General features: G+C 41.6%; 1 protein-coding gene across 3 annotated transcripts in view; it reads left to right on the top strand.

The window, feature by feature from the left end:
* The window catches only part of tbc1d22a (TBC1 domain family, member 22a), a 126,640-nt gene that overhangs the window by 49,130 nt on the left and 55,953 nt on the right, over positions 1-21,557 (top strand). For all 3 annotated transcript variants that reach the window (XM_084345642.1, XM_084345640.1, XM_084345641.1), the window contains one exon: positions 15,465-15,571. In XM_084345642.1, coding sequence (XP_084201768.1) covers positions 15,465-15,571 — 107 coding nt within the window. The remainder of the gene's footprint in view (positions 1-15,464; positions 15,572-21,557) is intronic.

Below are 21,557 nucleotides of genomic sequence, written 5' to 3'. Positions count from 1 at the left end.
TACAGTGTAACAGTTTGTCTAAATGTTTTGTTGTCAGCTGCAGGCGCTCTCTGACATTGAAGTATGTTTTTGCGATTATTGATTGATTTTTTTTTTTAACATGAATCAAAGAATTCTGAACTCTAAACAAAAATGCTGTAGAATAAGGTTTGATAATTAGATTTAAAGCTACTATAATTAATATTCTTATACTTATACTTTGTTTTAACAATTTTAACAAAGGTGTCCCTCAGCAGTTCCTCTCAGCTCTTCAGAACTTTACAGCATCTTTTAGCTCATCATTTTGGTTTTATTGCCAACAATTTTTACTTGTGGTAAATGGTTCGATAGTTGAGAGTCAGTGAGTTTCCTGTAACACAGTCCAGCAAACTTTTCAAAGCCTTCTTAAGAAATAAAAGGTTTCTGGCCACTAGAACACGGGAGCAGATCAAAACTAGGCTTCATACGAAACTACTGGTGGGAGTTTTTTCTTGTGAACGTCAGTCAAGTAAACACAGAGAGGCACTGCCCTGTGGTTTTGATCTGATCGACTGTCCAGGCGCTTCTGCTAACTAGCCACATGCTGCTAGTTCTCCCCACCTGCACCTGAGAAATGCCAGTTCAGTCGGTTAGCATTAAATCAAGCGGTTTAAGCTTGTACACCCTGCAAACTCAGAAACGTACCCAGCTCCACAAGTGCATCAAATGACCGAGTTAGCAGTTAGCTGGTGGACATAGTGGAAGAGTTGCATGGAATATAGTGCTGCCACACTGGACAGTGTGCAACAACTGAACTGTGTTATTCAAGCATTAAAACACGTAAGCCTATTTGAGTAATAACCCAAAATAAATGTATATAAAATGAATTTGTCTCCTTTAAAGTTAGATGCCTGGAAAAAGAAGCAGCACTCTGAATTGTTTAGATATTTGAGAACAAAAAAAGTAAGATTTTTCAGCATTGACAGGAGTGCTCTTAGTTCTTGAATAGGTAGAAGTAGAATAATGTCTCAGTGAGCAGGAACCCTTGAGGAAGGAAGGATGAGGACAGGCCTAAAATATTCTAGGTTAAGTGTATTTAAAGTTTAAATGCATTTTATTGCAGCAGAAGCAGAGGCTTATCTCCAAAATGGCAATATGAATTACTGAAGAAAGGGAGTTTGAAAAGGGAAGTCACATCATTCAGTGAGGGGGAAACGGAGATAAAAGGACAAATAAATTGTCCAACCGACCGAGGCCATCAGTATAGTTAGAAAGGTTTTGGAGATGTGTCCTTGTGGTTATTAGAAAAGATGGAGAGGATGAGGAGCACAAAGAGCAATACATGTTTCTATATGAAGACGGTCTTGATATAGTGCTGTGGAGGATGCGGTGTGTGTTTGTGCGTATGTGTGCGTGTGTGTTTTAGCCAGCCTTTTAAAACATCAAGAGCCCTCAGATCCCCAGACACATGTCTTTTTCTCAAGAAGCTTCTTTAAGCTTTCGCAAACGCAGAGAAATGTGCAGTTCCTTTTACAGTAATGCTCTTTATCGCTTGCTTAAACAAGGCAGCTGCTGTCTGCTGAGGACACAGTTTTTAAAATATACACATAATTTTTTGATTTTATGAAGTAAGAGATTTGTCACCCATGTTTTCTTTTCCATTTTCCATTATTTTGGAAAGTTTGTCTCAGTCCTGTGGTGACAAAACATGGTTTACAAGTTGAGGCTTCTGGTGCTATAGGTACCACAAAAACCAAACAAAAAAAACCCCATTTCATTATCTTGACTATCTTAACAGAAAAGAATCGAAATGAATTCATTTATTTTTTTGCTACTTTTAGCGCCACAAGCAGAGTTCCATCTAGTTCCTTTAGAGACAAGGCAGACATCTCGATGGCTGATATCTCCAAAACTAAGCAACTTGCACCAAAACAATCCAGTTGGATAGGTCTACAATTATGAGGAAAATGATGTATTTTTTCCGATGGGAGAAGTTTCAACGTGCCTCTTATCCCATTATGTTAAACGGGCACTGTGTGGTTTTGGAGACAAAATTCAGACTTTAAAATGTACAATATTAATGAGGTACAGCACAGGCAGAACAATACACCAGAGCAGGACCGTCCTGGCAGAGGAGAGCATGTTTTATTTTACCAAATATACACTCTATAATAAAATGATAGAATTAATCTAAACCTCAGTGTTGTGGGGAAACAAAATGGAAACGGATAAATGACTTTTTAATGGGCTTCACTCACAAACTGGCACCCTCTGCCTGGCACAAACAGAAGTTGTTTAATCTCTGTGTGTACGCGACTGTGAGGGTTTAATTGTGTCCTAGTGTGTATGTTTGTGTAGCATGGACCTTTGGTGAATGCATGAGTGTGTGTCTGATATACTGCTTGTGCATACTTTTGTGTGTGTGCCTGCATGTGCGTAATAGACTGGCTTTTGGTCTTGTTTGTTTTGAATATGTTTCTTTCATCGTCGCTGCACTGTTTCAGTTGAGAATTTACTTTATTTCAGAACCGTTTGTTATTTCCACATCGAAATTGGTTAACAAGTAGAAATTTGTGTAACGTTTCTCTCAAACTGGCACTGCCTATATACATCCCCTCTTCTATGTTAGTGTTGTTTTATCCTTTAAGAATTATCCTTTTTACATATGCTCACGTAAAAGGCCTTGCTTCCCCTTGTCTGGTGTGCTTTAAGCTTAATGTTAGCCTGACAGGTCTGTGGCTGTGACAGACAACCTAAGTGCTGCTAATGTACCATAAGTAGGGTAAGAGAGAATACATATCATTAAAACACACTTTGTACAAAGCCCCAGAACAAAGAGGGGCTCTGCAGGATGTCCTTTTGTGGAAGTCAAGGTGCAGCAGCATCCTCTTATACATACAGGCCCATTGTGAGTGAGTGAGTGAGTGAGTGTGTGTGTGTGTGTGTGTGTGTGGGCTGGGGTGTAACACTGCAGATAGACTGACTTGGTGATGCACCCAGGGACAAAGCATGGAAGATGGAAACATACTGTCAGTCAGCTGTGATGAAATGCCCGCAGGAGGGTGACAGCGCACACACAAATACATAGCACAGACTGGTGAGGTGAGCTTATACACACACTGAGGCTGATGTCTGTCTATATGAAGAGAAGAGCTGAGAGTGGACGTGAACAGAAACTTAGATTGAGTGACATCAGACGCTGTGTGTGTCTGTGTGTGAATCTTAAGGCTGCTTTCACACCGCACAACTTGGCTTTGCGTTGGCCCCTGTTAAAGTAGTTCATTTGAGCTGGTTCAAAGTCTTTAATTGAACCCTGGTGCAGATTGAACAACTGGACCGAGACCACTTGAAAAGGAGAGTCTGCGTCTGCTTCTAAGGAAATTGGAAGAAACGTCAGGAAGAGCTGCAGAGGAGGGTTCCCTCACAGAGAGTATTCAGATGAAAGAAATCAAAAATAGACAAAAACAACTGATATAAATAGATTATAAACTATATGTGAAGAGTGTGGATCCAGGAGGATGACTGAGCAGGCCGAGGCGTTGACAAAACAGCCACCATCCACCATGGTGACCTGGTAGAGGTCACGCCACACAAGATAATCTTACCCGTGTTTTTTGTCAGTTAGTCCATTAACGCGTTAACCATTTAAGCTGAAGTACCATGTCCCAATCAACAGCTGGCAGATCTTTGTATCTGTTTGTCAGTTTGAGATATGGCATCATCAATTCAAAATGGCAGAGGAAAGACGAGCTGTGCCAGGTACCTCAGGAATAGCTGTCTTATTCTAAGAAAACTAATTTAAAAACTAATTTGAAAAATCAACTAAATAAGCTGTTAGAAATACTTTTATCGAGAACATGTTTTTTACCGAAAATGTGTTTATATCCACTCCTGTGGATGTTACGTGCCAAAGGGTATATTCTGCCTATTTTGATCCACTTTATGTAGCAGCAACTGCAGTGTTAACATAACAATATGGGTCAAATAGGCAGAAAATACCCTACACCCACTGGAGTCACAGAGATGTACAAGAAAAGTATTATTATAATGTGGATAAAAGTGTTTTCTTAAATCACATATTCAGTTGAAAAATGTTGTTTTTGTCTCTGGTTTTCTGAGAATAAATCACTTTTTATACCATTGATACATGGTGTCCGCTTCAGCACATTTACATTACACCTTCAAAATAACATGTATTTAATAAAGGGATTTTTCACTCAAAAGTTAAAACAAATATCAAAATAAAGGTATTACTTTGTGGTTTAATAATTCATGCAGGAAAGAGTGTGTGACAGCGATTTCACAGTAAAAATCCCCGAAATCATTGCAGTAAAAGATTCCTCCTTTTCGTCCTGTTCCTGCTTTTATTCACAGCATGTGGTCGATATGCAGTCTAATAATACTAACAATGCTTAGAGTCATGTATTTGTTTGTGCTTTCCTCGCGACACCGAAGAACATAAATATATCAGAAGCACTGAAGTGCTGTGGAGTAAAATTCCGTCCATCACCGCAATTTGATTTCTCAACAAGAATCCAAAAACAGTTCAATCTGTGTGTCAGTATGTATAAGGTGATGTTTACATCTCTTGGTTTGTTTGTAAAAAGTCAGTGTGAACAGGAATTACACAAAAAATAAGAATTGCAAAGAAAATGTTTCATGTTTTTTCCTTTGGTCTGGACCAAATCACCCAAACTACATGTGTGAAAGCACACCGAGATTTCTCCAACTTAAATATCATTGTCATATTCTGCCTGAGTGATAAGTTGCGGTTGGCAGTGTATTCTTGCAGTAAGCAGCAATTTCCTTTCCTGGAGGCATTCATTTTGGCCCTCTCAGCGTTATGTTGTGTCTTCTTCTTCCCCTCTCGGCGTTTTGCCCTCATATCTCGTCTCTGATCTGCTGTTTGTCCGCTGGCACGGAGCTTTAGCTGTGGCACAGCGAGTCCTGTCACGCTGTGCTATGCCGTGCTCATTTGTATTTCAATTGCATCCTCGCATCAGGGGACTACATAGCTGAAACATTACAATAATAGTTGGCTGGATATGTGTGGTCGTAGAAAAAGTGACAGTCAAGAAGACTTGATATATTCTGGTGGAAGTAACATGTCATTTTGTGCTTTATTCATTCGTGTGTTGCTTGTAATTGTGTAACAGACATTGCTGGGTCAGACGACATTGAAAATAAGTAAGTTACTGAATACAAATGACATGGTAATTTTGTTATTAGTTGTTATAATTTAATCTAATCTGAATGCTTTAAAATCAAACATGAAAACATGACACCTTATACTAAAAAAAAAAAAAAGCCACAATTCACAAATATTCGTTTTTTCTATATAAATCTTGTGTCTTAACATTTTATTCAAGTTAAACGAGCGCTGTGTAGTCCTGGAAAAGAAATCCAAACTCAATCCATCTGCCTGTTTGTCCGTCTATAGATTGAGCAATCTGCGGAGTGGATCTCGGCCAGTAGGCGGTTAACTAATATCGGCTTCTCTCTCCCCATGGTCTGGCCACCGTTGGTCGAGCCTTCTATTCTGAGTCTCCCTCTGATTAACGGCTGTTATTAGCTCTAATGAGCTGCTTAGTGATTGCCCGAGCACAGCTGCTGACATCCAGCAGGAACACTGTCTTTTCTACTTTGTTGCTTATCTACTTTTGCTTTCTCTAATTTCTCCCGCTCTAATCATTGGATGAGATTATTGACTCGACGTGGGCATTATTTTCTGCCAGACAGTTTGAGATTTGCTCTTCAATTTTCTTTGACACTGCCCCTCTTTGTCTCTCTCTCCTGGCTCGGGCTTCGTCTCGGTCTGCACTCCTCTATTTGGTTTAGAACACAATCACCATGTTTCTGAGGTTAAGTAATAGCATTTGGACAGGCAGGAATTGAATCAGCTGTGTGGTTCTGACCCTCAGTTTCTGTCTCTGCACTTTTTTTCTGGATAAATGTCTCTTTTATTCCCCTGAAATATGTTCTTCTCTTTCAGACTTTATATGAGTGCCACTTTACATTCATTTTCTACTTCATTCTCCACATTCAGCCGCTTATAACCTAATGCACATTTAACCTAGCAGCTTAATCCAGTAGCTTTCTAATTATTATTGTCTATTTTCTTTTCAAGAGAATAACTTGTTAGACACTTAAGTATTCACTACCTAGGTGGATCACTCAATAAAAATGTCACTGCTAATTCTATGGTTATAAAATGTCTCGACATGTTTGGCCTAATCTAAAATGTTCAGGAAAAACAGGTTTCCATCCAAATGTAAGACAAATTTTAAAGAAATTTGTAATTGATGTATCTAAATGCGCAATTTGAATTTCTACAGATTGATGGATGGAAACTCACTTTAACATTTAATCAAACATGCATGTAATTTTAACGACAGGCTAGTTTACAGATTGTACAAAATAATATAACACTTAATGCTTTAACTTTTTTTATTAGGATGAAAGAACCTGCTTAAAGGGAAAGTTAAATAAAATAAACAAATAAAAAAATAGTTGAAAATGATCTACTCAGGTGAAGTTTCGTAGTCCACAAAAGATTTCCGTAGCTTCACAGCAGAACAGTGTTGTAGCGTTCTCCTAAACAACTGAAGTGTGATTCTGCACAATACAGTTTTCACCGGAGTCTATAATGTAGCAGAGGCGCAGCAGTCTTTGTTATTATCTTCATTCAGGGCTGGAGAGAAATAAGTTCTCTTAACTTTGAGTGTTTAGATGCTTTAACAACACATTGTTTGTTTTATACTCTATTGTTGGAGTTTGTTTTATCCATTTGTTCATGCATGTCCAGGTGTTAGGAGAAATTTCTTTCCTAAGAAATTTCTTAGGAGAAAGTTAAGACACAAGATTTAGCCAACATGCGTCTCATTTTTTAAGTGTCTGCTGTGTCACTTGGGTGTCATTCTGAAGGTGGAAACTGGATTGTGGCATGTTAGGATTCGGTGCCCCAAAGTCGTTAGATTCATTAGATTTATCCCGAACTACCGCTGTAAATTATAAGTAATGGCTGCACGACTCCATGTGATCTTATGAGCTCTGGATGGTTTTTATTTATTTTATTTTATTTTTTGAACATTTGGACAAATGTTGATTTTTTTTTTTTATGGCAGACTCGAACCAAACCAAACTATAGCTTATTGTTTAGGATAAGTTAAAACCCAGAATGAAGTCCTTTAACCATTTAAAATCAATAGATTTAGATGGACTAACAACGAAAAATGTGGGAGAGAACAGGACACAAATGCAGGAATTGTTTTCAGTCATACAAAACACGTTCCGCATGTAGAGACAGGAAACATGATTAGAAAACAGTGATGTAGTGTTCAGTGGAAAATCTCTTCAAGCCATGTGATGAACATTTGCAGAGACACTGCATCTCGTTTTGTTATTGCTTTTTAATCGTATGTTTTGAACCTTGCATGTTTTGGCCTGCGGTGCGGAAGTGACCGTTGAAATCACAAAGGGCCGTGGTTGGCGCCTGACAGAAGGATATATAAAGCTGAAAATCAATAGCTGTGCTTTCATCTGCATCCGGCCTGATCTTATTTCCCCGTATTACCAGAGATTCTCTCATTGCTCCTGATAAAAAGCAATAGAGCTCTGAAATGATCCAGAGAAATAGTTCTGTCAAAAAATGATTTATCTTCTGTGAATAATCGCAGGGGTTATTGAATATTTTTAGATTAAGTTAATTACTTGACTATAAAAAGCCATAAATTGAAGCTCTCCTCACCGAGAAGCTTCAGATCTCTTCCCGGACTCTATTTCTCGTTCTCTCTGTCGGCCGTTTGATTTGAGGGAGAGAGAAAAAAAAAATCTGTTTTATCATTCTGTCACCAGCGAGACGCGTTTCGCTTGACCTGATGCAATTGGAGGCAATTGAAACAGTCATCTTACCGTGCTGCTGCGACGGTGGTATGTGCTGTTTTGTGTTGCATCATGACTTTGTGCATGTACGCGCACAAAGACAGACATATACACATCTCAGATATGTGGGCAGATTCGGGTACAAACTGCAGCCTCACACATATTTACAGAAACATTGGCGCACGCACAGGATTACGTCATGAGGTGTGTTATCACACCGCCCTGCGAGTGTGAATGTGTGTGCTGCCGTTCATAATGTCTGCTTATTACCGTTCCCCTAATGTTTCTTTTCTCTAACTAAGCCTGCAGATTACACACACTAATGACTTAATGGACTGATCCTTCACTTACATCTCAGGAAACTTTGCTTCAGCTCCCAAATGTGTCTTGTACATTAGGCAGGCACATTTACTACAGCTCGAGTGGATTGGACATCTTATGTGATTAAAACGTGTGTGTGTGTGTGTGTGTGTGTGTGTGTGTGTGTGTGTGTGTGTGTGTGTGTGTGTGTGTGTGTGTGTGTGTGTGTGTGTGTGTGTGTGTGTGTGTGTGTGTGTGTGTAAGGAGGCAGCCTATAGGAAGTGACAGTTAATATGAGAGTGAATTCTTCACTTGTCTGCTTGACACATGCATACACTACACTGCTTATAAGTAGAATATAATAACAAGAACAATGTAGAAGAAATACGAATAATTGAATAATATTAAAGAAATGGGAATTAAAGCAGTATAAAACATTTAGCAAACATTTCCAGAAGCTTGCACGAAGAGAGAGGTTTTAAGGACGTTATGCTACATGATCTGAAATAAGTACTAAAAAGAATAGCCAGACATAAATGTTGTTTAAACACCAAGCAAAGCAACGTCTGATCCATTAGTCCATAAAGAGCACTTTGGTTGCTGCCCCGATATGTAACATGTAACCAGGACCCACAAAAACACTAACACGAACAGAAAAATCAAATAAAGAACCACATTAAATTGGCACTTTCTTTTACTACCAAGCAACAATGCAAAGCACTTAGCACAGTTGCTTGGAAGTAAAAGAAAGTGCTAATTTAATCTGCTTTTTTATGTAGAGACTGTGCACACTGAGCTTCGACTACATATAAACACAAACGCTCGATGTTTACAATGCACGTATAGAAGACATAAGAGGAAGAATGCTTCATTTGCATTGTTGCATGCAATGCATTGCATTGATGTTTTCCTGGAAGTTGCAGTGACAAGCGACTCCATGAAAGGCACTGTAAGTTTGAGTAAACTGATAGATTTCTCTGGGATCAAGCATTGATGGAAAAATTTGGAATAATGCAGGTACACAACTTAATAAAATGTACAGTATAAGAAAGGTTTAATTCAGTTTTTGGAAATGCAAAAATGTTAAATACTTTATAGCTCCTTGGATGTTTGAGTCACATGCTTCATGTACATCATGATTTATTAATTTTTTGGTTTTATGGATGCACCAACTTTTCCATCTCAGCCAAGCGTAAAAACTTTTCTCTTCTTTCTCTGGTATTGGGAAAAAAAGTGAACAAAACACAACCTGTTCACCTCACTTGAGCTCAGGAATCCATTTTTCATAACATTGTTAGGCTTACGAAGACCTTCATCAGGTTATTCATTTATTTTCTTAAATAACCTGATGAAGTCTTTGTACCGAAATATTGTTCTAAAAGATGTATGACTGATTGCAAGTGAGGTGAACAGTGTGTGGGAGTTGTTTGTCCTGATTTTATAATAGTTTTGCTTTGTGAAATACTTTTGGGAGGATTTAAATTCACCTACAGGCTAAAACATTTTTAGTCTCAAACAGAAACTGAGATATATCTGATGAAGAAGTCATCTGTGGTATTTTTTCAAACTAGTGTTGAAGAATCTTCTTGATTGACTTTTTCTATTCAACCAGTAGTTTCAGGACTTAGACTTCAATCTACAACTGGCTTGTAAAAGAGCCTCACTTTTCTATGTCCCCACTTTTCCACATCATGGCGCTATATTTTTGGCAAACCTACCTTCACCCTTCGAAGGAAACAAATGTATGTTTTGGATTGCTCCTCATGTGTGCGCCCTTACAGTGGCCAAAAATGATAAGATCTATCAGGAACCATCCCGTTTGTCCAGTTAGGATTTGGCCAGTTGGTCACCGATGCCCCCCCCCTCCCTTGTGCATGTTATCACTGCAGAATCAGAAAGCTGTGGAGAAAAAACACAAACCAACCTCATCCTGGGCAATGTTGTGACTTACTGGCATTGCCATGGTAACACGATTGTAGAAAATATTGCCAGCTGCGCACATGTTGAATCACACGTTTCACACACATCTGTGCTGTACAAACATCCCACGGGGCTCCGCGAGGGGTGGTGACGGAGAGGGATGCGGTGCGACGAGAGATATTGGCAGCAGTAGCCACAGTTAATGCGATGCGGTGGCCTTACTCAACATTAAACACTCCAAGCTTCCTAATACAAGACACCATCTTACCTCGGGGCAAGTGGATCATTATGTGTCTGCACATAGGCAGATATGGTATTAATAGCTGTATTCCATTTGATGTCAAGGACTTACATTATCTTGCCAACAGCTGTGGGGGCCCGCTGTTTGATGTATGGACACACGGCTTGTAGCGCAGATAGTGGGAGATGAGAACATTGTCGGAGTGATTGTGTAGATTTTATGTCCTTAAGCGTTCCTTATCACTGGTGGGGCTGAAGTTCAGCGCTTTCAATGAGTAAGCTTAGTGGTGCACTTTGAGGAGGAAAAAAAAACCTTATAACTTCTAAGAACTGCGAAATGAAGACAGCCGATGCTTTTCTTTTTTGGGAAGCTAGACAGAAGATTTTAGATAAGTTTCTTACACTCATGAACCCAAAGATTCACGGAAATCAAAGGGTTTGTTTTAAGAGATGGCAAAGATTTGATAGAAAGAGGAAAGAAACCCAGTTAATTCTATTATCACCTCCGCTCATATCACTTCCACTTGCTCTCTCCCTCTCACACACCGTCACCTTCCTTCACCTCCGGCTGTCTATTTTCATAACTTCACATCTTGTTTCGCACACAGCCGTAATGCTATTCTCATAACGCTCTCATCTCCTATCGTGTGTGTGTGTGTGTGGGTGTGTGTGTGTTGGTGACACCAGATTTGCCAGGTTGACTCACTTCTTAATTATCCAACAGTATGAGCGCCACCTCTCTGGAAAATGTTCAGCTCTCATTAACAACGTTGTTACCACGCTAATGTGCCACGGTGGGGAAATCACTTTTTCTTTATTTTTTGTCACAGAGGCCTGAGTGAGAGGTGGCGCTGGCTGGCTGGCTGGCTGGCGGGGAGGTTGAAGTCTCGCGTTCCTCGCCAGCAGCCAACATGCGTCTCATTTTTTAAGTGTCGGGCTGTGTCACTTGGGTGTCATTCTGAAGGTGGAAACTGGATTGTGGCATGTTAGGAATCGGTGCCCCAAAGTCGTTAGATTCATTAGATTTATCCCGAACTACCGCTGTAAATTATAAGTAATGGCTGCACGACTCCATGTGATCTTATGAGCTCTGGATGGTGAAATCTTGTTAAAACCAACTCGATCCCTCTCTCTGGTGGTCTGCAACTCAGGTTTGCTCGTGATTAATCTGAACCAACAGAGGCTTGTCAAACGGGACTGTTTTTATCACCGATTGCTCTTCGCAGTCCGCGCACACACACATTCTTTATGATTACATCAGGCTAAACTAGCTCGTTTATCATCTTACATCACATTACCTCGTGGCCCATAGTTGTAGAGGGCAGATGGCAGCACTGGGCGCGACTGCGTGTGTGTGTGTGTTGCGTGTAACCGAGCGCGAGCATGGATCTGTGTATGTAGGCGCCCGCAGTCGGTCTCCGGAGGTGTAACCCGGCTCGGCATGCCAAGCTGTGCCAAGCGCTCACAGCTGGCAGCGACCAAGCAGTTGGTCTCTCTGGACAAGTTGCCCCCTGCGCCAGGACAAACAGGAAATAAAACCCCGGGGCCTGGCAGGAAACCGGCTGCGGGGCCAATGGGATGAGAGGTGAGGGGAGGAGGGGGAGAGGGGAGAACAGCTTGGAGAGGCAGGGTGGCGACAGAAGAGAGAAGAGATGTCAAATGGCTGTGTAGGAGAGGTGAGGCATTGATATACATTCAGCGTGATCAAGAGACTATCAGAGGGAAGTCGAGGCTTTAAAAGAGAAAGAAATGGTACATCAAATAAAGTCAAGAGAATAAAAGTAAGCTTGAGTTATTGGAGAGTTCTTAGATTAAACAGTCCCCTCTGTAAATAAAAGATTGTTTGATTGTTGCTTTAGCCTTCAAAAGGATTGTATGAGAATTTTCACTTTCAAGCAAACAAGCTCTGTAATCAGTCTGACTGTGAGGCTCCTTGGCTGTGCCTCAGACTCTGTGTGCTGTGCTCTTCTGCCAATTTGATTACAAACTGCCCGTCTTCAGAATCCTGCGCATCTCATGTTTGTGCGTCTCAGAGAGTTGGCTGTATCAGACTCCTCTCCCACCAAGGTGAGCTGCAGTCAGACTGCTTCCTCCACCTCCAAGAACCAGAGAATTTAATTTGGCAATGACATCACTTCGGAGACGAGTTTCACACAGAACCAAAGCCACTGAGACTCCCGTCCTCTGAGGCTGCTCACTGAAGCTTGAACTTCCAGAAATTCCCCTGGTTCTTATTTGTGAAGCATTTCTACAGAGACACGGATCAAGTCCCAGACATGTATTGTCATCCGGTCCTCAGTGTGGAGGCAGTGCTCTAAAAGTAATCTCCGAGAGAGTTCCTTCTACTGAGGCGTGGATCTGGTGAAAGTAATTAGCAATTTCTTCTTTTGAAGGCAGGTCGACTGAGACACAAGGTCCGCTGAGGCATTCAGGATGACCTAATGGTGCTTTTATGTCACCAAAACACTCAAGTTTGAAAGTGGATCAAATGGTTCATGAAAACTTCATTTGGCTACAGGTTGTTGAATCATCAGACATTCACCACACAGCTTTGATTCTTTTCTTTCCAACAGAGAAGAGGAAGAGCTGTCTGGACTACCTAACCATGAAAATGACTAATGACCTGAGCTTTGACTGTTTTTAAGCGCTCATCCATGTCAAATCGGTCATTGGTGTCAGGATCACTTCCTTCAGCGGTCACAGGGGGCACTGTTGCCTCGTGATCCGACCGCTGAGTGCAAGACGCCCACTTCAGGGCCTTCTCTCTCTCATAGCCCCTTCCTCTTGTGTGTCCTTGTTATTGTGATGAGCTATGCCCAATTCGAGTACAACCACTGGACTCCTGGAAGCCGTCCCTTCTAATCTGCTCCAGAGTCAAGGTCCAGGTTTGGAACTGAGCTCGACAGCAAAGGCTTTAGCCCGCGACAAAGACTGATTTGAGACTGTGGGACGCTCAGGGTCTCCCAGGACGTGGCGCTCTCACCACCTTGTTAATCAGCAGCGACACCACGCGAAATTGCCAGTCAGCCTGTTTACAATTAATCTTTTCAACTACAAATTTAATGCCGTCGCTGATGCCTGGAGCCGCCGCGTCCCAGAGAGAGTGCTGTATTCATGCTTTGTCATTGTCTTCTGCAGCCATCAAATTAAATACTGACTTCAAATTGGTCAGGCGGTGGCTCCTTTTGTCTCCACATTCTTATAACAGCTGCTCCGACGCCGCATTTAGCTTTGGTTGATTGTAGTTGACTTCTGCTGGTGGCCCCAATTTAAGCGGCAGGGAAATATTATGAGTTTTCATCCCATCAGCTGTCTCTGACTCATCGTGTTTGTTTGTGGGTGACCTCTTTGTCTCTGAGTTACTCCTCACTGCAAGCAGATTTCTTTTAGATCTCGCTCCAAAAAGTGGATTTTGTGAGATTACATCTGTATGTTTGCGCTAATAACAGCTGTTATGTGTGAGCCCGCAGCTGTGTTACATTTTGCTTTTTTGGCATCGCTCGTGGTCAGAATGAACTGTGCTGACATCTCATCATAATCCAGCCCCTGACCACTTCCATATCTGGTATTAAAGATCTGGTAGCTGTGTGGACAAAATTAGATTCCTGTGCTGTCTGGACACCTTGATCTGTCCCGGTGTGACGGGATAAAAGGTCTCCCCGGAACGAAGGAACCTATCTATCCTTACCTGACTTCAAGCGGACAAGACAATGATGAGACCGGCTGCATGGCAAGATGTTGAACGAGTACACACACACACAGACACACACATACATTCACACCTACACTCCTACAGCCGAGTTGTTAATGGCTTTGTAGTCCTGGCCCGCTGCCAGCTCCCTGTCTGTCTGTCTGTCTGTCAGACTGAGCATGCTCATTACAACCTTGACAACATTCCACTGGGGTTGCCAAGGATACCAAGCAGAGCTGCCAGGTCCTGTGTGTATGCGTGTGTGTGTGTGTGTGTGTGTGTGTCGAGGATGTATTAGGAATGCGCAAAAACACATCCACTAAACTCAACAAATTTTGAGTAATATGAACGCACGCGCACGCACGCCTTTTCTCCGTTTGTCACTGTCCCCCCGCCACTCTCCCTTTTCTCCTCCTCTCCAGATCATCGTTAATCAGTCTCGTCCCATCTCCCCTCCACTGGCTGTCAGTGGCTTGTCAGGAGCCCGTCAAAGCCCCTGCAGTCCGTCACACGCTGCTGCCGTTAATGACATCTGATGACACCCATCGCTGAAGTCACCCGCTGGAGATGGCTGGGAACTCGCTGTGCTTGCCGCTTTTGAATTGTTTCCTCCGTGCAGTGTGCAGTGCGTTTTAGGATATGTCAGAACACCATTCTGCTGCTTTTATTTACAGACTCTCTTCCCAACTTCCCACTTCACAATTGCCTTTGTGGCACTTTTCAGATGGCATTAAAAGTCAAATGCAAATTAAATCATAGAACTTAAACAAATACTAATAAAGAAAATGTATCAAGTACAGTTTAAAAAAAAGTTCAGTATACTTGAGATAAAGTAGAAGAGTATATCAGATGGTATAAAGGTAACTCTAAGACTTTGGGTCTGTATTCTGAGTGGCGATTGAACTTCAGCAAGCTCGAAGACGGAACAAAACTGCATAATTTCTCACTGCGTCTGCGATATATAATAAGAACATATTATGCTGTGTGCGTGGAGACTGTGTGACATTTGCTAAATGTTCAAAGTAGCCATTAAAAAAATGGTTGAACCACTGTTTTTTAAAGATGGTAATCATTCGGCTGGTTTGTAAGTCCGCTTTCATACTTTCTTCCCACACGTTCGGCTGCCACAATGCCTCCATTTCTTCATCCCTCCTTCGTTTCCCATGGTCCAATTTGTCTGCGTCTACTTTCCTCTCCCTACATCTCTTTCATAACCTCTCCCCATTGACGTCCTCCCTCTGCACCTTTGGCTTTCTTCTTCCCCTGTCTGAGCGGTGGGCTGTCTGTGACGGTGCCCCTGCTGGGTCTGTAGACCTAAATCACTCTGTTTCCATGCCCATTCTCTCTCTCTCTCTCTGTCTTTCGTCACCTTTCTTTCACTTTTCCTCCAATTTTCTCTCACCGGTCTTTCTGTCTCTGCACTGCTTATTTCTCACTCTCTCGTTCTCTCTCTGTTCTCCTTTCTCTTCTCTAGAGGAGGAAGTGGAAAACTTTGACGTGTCCAGTCTCCAGGAAGAGGCTCTGAGGAACATCGAGGCTGACAGCTTCTGGTGCATGAGCAAACTGCTGGACGGCATCCAGGTAAGCATGTGTGTGCATACGTGTGCGGTGTGGAAAAAGATGAAGGTTGTCTCCGAACAAACTCTGATCACGACGCCCACATACAGTATGATTTAATGCCCTATACCAACATGCTGCACAGGCTCCATCTCCCACTGCCTCCCTTCCTAGATATAGTCTGCCCATGCCTCTCTTCTCCCAGTACATTTCTTTTACTCCCTTACTCAGAAACTTTCTAAGCTTGGTTTTGTTTGGATTGAGGTCTCTCTGCTCTGATTTTAAGAGTGAGAGTGTTCCTCTTGCTGCTACTTGCTGAATCAAGCAATTTTTTACAACCATTAGGCAGAAAATAGACCCCAGAACAGTCTTAATAATAAAATAAACAAGGCATGACACAATGTGAAGTCAATATCGCTACGGATGTTTGCCAAGTCTTCACTCCACCTCTTACCTCGATTCTTCACTGTTTGCACTAGGCAGGAAGTGAACAATCAGCAGTGCAGCGTCTCTACGCGGATAATAACCCAAGTGATAGAACTCCCAACTTATAACAACGAGCTGAGAGTTGCTGCAAGCTGTGTGCAGCCGCACGCTGAGGTGTTGATTCACAGTGGGGTTAGCAGCATTATCTACCATTTACTGTAACCTCACAGGAACTTATGTCAATCTGGATTTCACCTGATTGAACTTTAAGATAAATTGCTGGTTTCTCTTCAATTAGAGCTTTTAATTTGACATGTGTACTCACACCACTTTCACATATTCCTGAGGAACAGTCTTTGGTATACACACTCTTGTGTGTTTATCACTCTTTCTCTTTTACTTTGATCTAACATTTAGAGATAACTAGGATCAGATCAAAGCTGTGGAGTAACACAGCTTTTTTCTTTTTTTTTAATGTTTGCTGTATGCATTTAACAAATTAGCCGAGCTTAGTCCCTCAGCTGAACAGAGACTTGTAATGATTATGTAGCATGGATGCATGTCGCATATTTATAAAGAGTGTGTGAACACATGTGGGTTTTGTTTGTTGCCTTAAAGGTGCAATATATAAGAATTAGCCACTTGTCAAATTCATACTCAAAACAAATAGGGGTCAACATATCACCAGCTTATCCTCTAACTGTGAAGTCTAGCTGCTGTAGTTAGATAGCTCAGTTAGCCCTGCAGCTAGCAGGTCAGACTGGCAGCAGGAGGACCAGGGGAGTGTTAGTGTTTACACCGCTAGCACAGGAGCTTTGGGCTGCTACATGCTGGGGCCAGCAGGTTAGCATGCTAACATCATTATGTCAAAACCGCCATTTATTCACATTCTGTTCATAAATGTTGTTCATTGTTTTAGGGTTTCAACTAAAATTCTTACATATTGCCCCTTTTAATGTGAAATGTGACCAAAATATGTTTTCAGTACAAATACTAGAAATACAAAATACTAGATGAGGTCTCTTATGCCAAATATGTCATAACATTTTACTGCGATAATTAATGATTTTATCACCATAAATGTAATCATCATTAGCTGTGAAACATCTGTGCTTTCCCATTAAGAGGACTTATAAATGTACATAAACAATGCAGATTAGCATGTTTGCATGACACACCACTGCAGATAATCAGTTGTATGCACAGTGTTGAATGTTTTAGTGTTTAGGTGGTCTGACAATCCCGGTCCGTACCAAAGCCTGCAGGACCTCTCTAACAGCGTGAGCATTATGTATGAAGCAGCTTTTCTGTGTGGGTTTAAGAAATGTGATTGTCTTGCATATTCTAAAGCCGGCCTGAGTGTCTGGAGAGCAGATAATTGCATACAGACCGCAGCACCAAACTTCATTTTGTTTCATCATTTCTTCCCAAACCCCCTTTGCCCACCAGCCCTCTTAATCGACCTCGCTCTCAGCGGTCATGGTTGAGCCATCTGTCAATTCTAAATGTGCCTGCCTGGGCCGGCTGTAGATTTATCCTCACCAGTACTACTGCCTACCATCCTAAAATGTGTTTTTACCATATCTCTCTCTAGGCTGGATTAAAGCATAAATACTTAATGGAGCAGATTGTCTATGCTATTTACACTGTCAGGAAATATGGAAAACCTAACATATTAGCAACATTTTAGCACCGCTGGACTTAAAAAAAAAGCCTGTTTGGTTCTAACAATCTGTTCCTGGTTGTCTCTGTGACCATGTTTCAGTACAGCTACTCTAATCATTGTTTTCTGGCACCATTAAAGAAGCATCTGCCAAGTCTGCCCAGTGGGTCAATGACCCTAATCTAAAGTAACACTTAAGAGAATGGCCACAGCAGTTAGTCTTTAAACATATTGATTAGACAGCATTCTTATTGTTGTATGGAAATGAGTGTTTTAGAGGTAAAAGAAAACACCCTATATCTTGATGGTGAAGTGAAGTTTTTAGTGAGGGGCGATAGATGATTTCTGCTCAGTACAAAACATTTAAAATATATTTAATATCGTCTTACTCAATACATCGCCTCGCCCCACACTAAAGGTAATTAATAGTAAGGAGCATGTGCTGTGCATAAAATGCGAACATCCATAAATAACTATCAATTGGTTAGGCTATTCATTTAGGAAATTAATAGACGCTGTGCCTTGTTGCCCCTGAGAGAGCAAGACAGGAGAATGCACAGCTCGAGAGCAGAGGAAGAATAGAGTGTGCATGCTTCTGTATGTGTGTGTGGATGTTGTTTGTCCCCGTGCTTGTGTTTGTTTGTGACCTTGGCTCCAAACTAATTACGTGCAATGCACCAGGGAAGCCCATGTTTCCCCCCTAATGCTTTCTAAACAATCCGACGGAGGCTGAGTGCCTCAGCACCGTAATTAGTTGGTGATCCTTGCTCTGACCTCGTCTCAAACCCTCTCACATCCACCATACACTATTACACTTAACTGAGGGCCTGAAGGTGGGGGTCCGGGGTTAGAGAGAGAGAGAGAGAGAGAGAGAGAGGCCCTCCATGTAATAACATTTGCTCGCTGCCTTTTAAGCACCTTATATATCCAGTGTCCACCCAATCTGTATAAAATATTTAAAGCAGTTTAATTGCATCACAATGCAAAGCAAACTCATAAACGGGAGGTTTAAAAACCACTACACACTTGGGAACTTTGGTTAAGAAAGATTTTCTGTCTCCCATCCATCCATGAACCACAGCTGCTGGGGGTTTCCTGCAATTACCTGGTATACGGTGGAAATAGTTTGGAAAGTTTTTATTCTTATATTTTCATACAGTAAATTGGCCATTAGCTCTGTTTTTAGTGTTTCACTGCCATTCCTCTCTACCACCTACAACTGAGCAGGCTTTTTTGCCTGTCAATTCACTTATACAGCTTCTCTAATGAGCAGCTGCTTTAATTGGCAGCTCTGCAGCCCCCTCCTCAGGATGGGAGGCTGGATAAACGGTTAGTCAGAGTGATCAGTTGATATACAGGTATATCTAATGTCTTGTACTATCTTGTATCGGAGCATCTTTTATTTTCTGAGCTGCCGGATTTTTCCTGTTAATCCTAAAAAGCACTAAAATGTGCAGAATGTTTGGATGCCCCTTTACTGTAGACTTACTGTACTCGAGTACTGAGACTGTAAGAGCGCCATTTTTCTGTGCATGTTATTGGTGTAATTAAAGGTGTTGACATCCAGGACTGAACACCCACATCAGATCAACATGTAGCACACATCTTCCCAATTGCTCTAACAGACAGTGAGTGGCAGTTTCAGGGGTAAATGAGTGTAGACAGCCATTCTTCTGTCCTGGCATGACCTTTAAGGCACTGTTAAAAGGAAAAGCATTGGTGTGTGTGTGTGTGTGTGTGTGTGTCCGTTTACAACAGCATCAAGAAGATAAGAGCACACAGCCCTCCCACCTTCCATTTGCACATCAAACGGGCAGCGCTCAGCCGGCAACATGTTGTTCTGACACGGCCAAAAAAACATGGCTGAACTTCCCCAGCTACAGGGCTGTAAAGGAGCACATTAGTTATGTTCAAATGGTCCAGTGTTTATGATTGTTTATGATTACCCAGCCATGTGATCCATTAAAGAGCTTTTAAGCGTGACTCTACCTCTAAACAGATCCATAAACTGATCATGATTCACTAAGAATTAGGATGAATTTTAACGGCGGGATATAAAATAAATGGACAGAGAAGTAAATGGAATTTCTACAGATCAATTGAGACACGACTCTGTTAAGTTGACCCCTACGTTACCCCCGTCTCTCCTGCAGCCAATTAGTCTTGTACCGTGCTAAATTTGACAGCGCCTCTGGCTAACTTGACTAATTTAACTTGTGAAAACGGTTCCATATCTGCCGTTTCGATGAATTTAAAAGAAACTGTCATCTCTGCCCAATATTATGTTGTCGATTCAAACATTACTCAAACCGGGATACATTATTAACGTCTGCAGTAAAAACAGTCAGTCAAAGCCTCAGTAATTTAATCTTTTCCACATTTTACAGGTGCAGACAGGCTGACAGTGCTCAGTATGTGGCAGCTATGTGTTGTCTGCGCACAGCCGGTGTGTGTCTGTGTCTTACCTGGCCGGCCCAGAGAGGGAAATGAAGTCAAAAAGTTTAAAAAGTCCATTATTCCGCCAGCACACCCCTGAGGGCTCTCAGTTTTAAAGCCAGCAGATGAAAACCTGCCTTTTATGTTAATTCTGCAGATACGCCTTTTACAGCCAGGGCTCTTAAATGTATTTCTTCCAGACCGGGACTTAACTTTGAGAAATGTAATTTTTGCCCAGGGATCTGAACTTATTATATTTCAGAGGTAGTCTAGACACATGGGGGTCTGACATGAAAATGTCTTTGACCCCTTTTTGGGTTCGATTGGCATTGTTTGGTTTAACAGTCTGGGCATGATGCACAGCTAAATGTTGATTGAATTCCTCAGACACATAGTTGTAGCTTTAAATTAAACTTCAGACCCATTCATATTCATAGCCATAGAACAAAAAGTACATTTTTCGTCTTGAAAGTTTCAACCAGTTGCCTCCAAGAAAAATATTTAGCTGGTTTCATTACTCTTTTATGCATTGAATCAGGTGTTTTATGCCGGGTACTCCTAAAGTTAAGAGGTTGAACAGTGAAATCACTAACTTGAATCCCATCAACCCCACTGCAGTTAAAACATAACTCTGACAATTTTACATTATGTAACTTTTTTACCTTAAACTAACAGCTTCAAAATCACGTTGATGGCTCAGTGTCTTGTAATAGGTTGAATGGTGTCTCTGTCTCAGCCACTCTGCCTGTTTCTGCACTATGTAGGTTCAGTGAGTGGGTAGGATCACAGCGTTACATACAAGTTTAATTCAAGATAGAGATAGAGAAGTTTTCAACACATAACGTTGTTATGACGTGATGAGTTTTGTTTGTAGTGAGCATCTTAGTGGCGTTGTGGGAAATGTAGGTGGCAGGTTTTAAAAAGGCAATGTGTGGCATAAAAAAGGTGATATCTGGTTCTGTTGTCTCGAATTGAATCATTTGTTTTTAAAATGTCGGTAATGAGTCAAACTGTGTCATGGGCTTACAATGCAGACCAGCGGACTGCTTTTCAAAACCCACTACATTACCCACATTGCAGCTTAGCCACTACGTGACATCTTTGGAGGCAATTTATCGGAGTAAATACAGCTTCATCTGGAGCCACGAAAGGCTTTATACTACTTTTTTCACATATGCAGTAGTACTCTCTACGACCTGTAAACACACTTCAGTGTGTAAAATTGGTGGAGTTACCCTTTAAGTCCCCAACAAAAATGAACAAACAGCATTAATTCATGTAAAACAAACAAAGATTAAATGGTCAACAGCTCCTTCTCTCGCTGCTCCACGCCTGAGCTGCCTCCAGCCCCTCCCCTCCAAGCACAAGCCAATCGGTATGTGCCTGTCGATTGTCAAGGCAACCATCTGTTTCCACGGCGGCAGCCAGAAATGGGGTCTACCTCGAGTGGGAACAGGGGTCCGAGGACCGACGTCTAGCAGACGG

The sequence above is a fragment of the Pagrus pagrus genome (assembly GCF_965226575.1).
Source record: "Pagrus pagrus genome assembly, chromosome: 23".
Classification (NCBI taxonomy): Eukaryota; Metazoa; Chordata; class Actinopteri; order Spariformes; family Sparidae; genus Pagrus; species Pagrus pagrus.
This window is presented reverse-complemented; position numbering and strand designations above follow the sequence as displayed.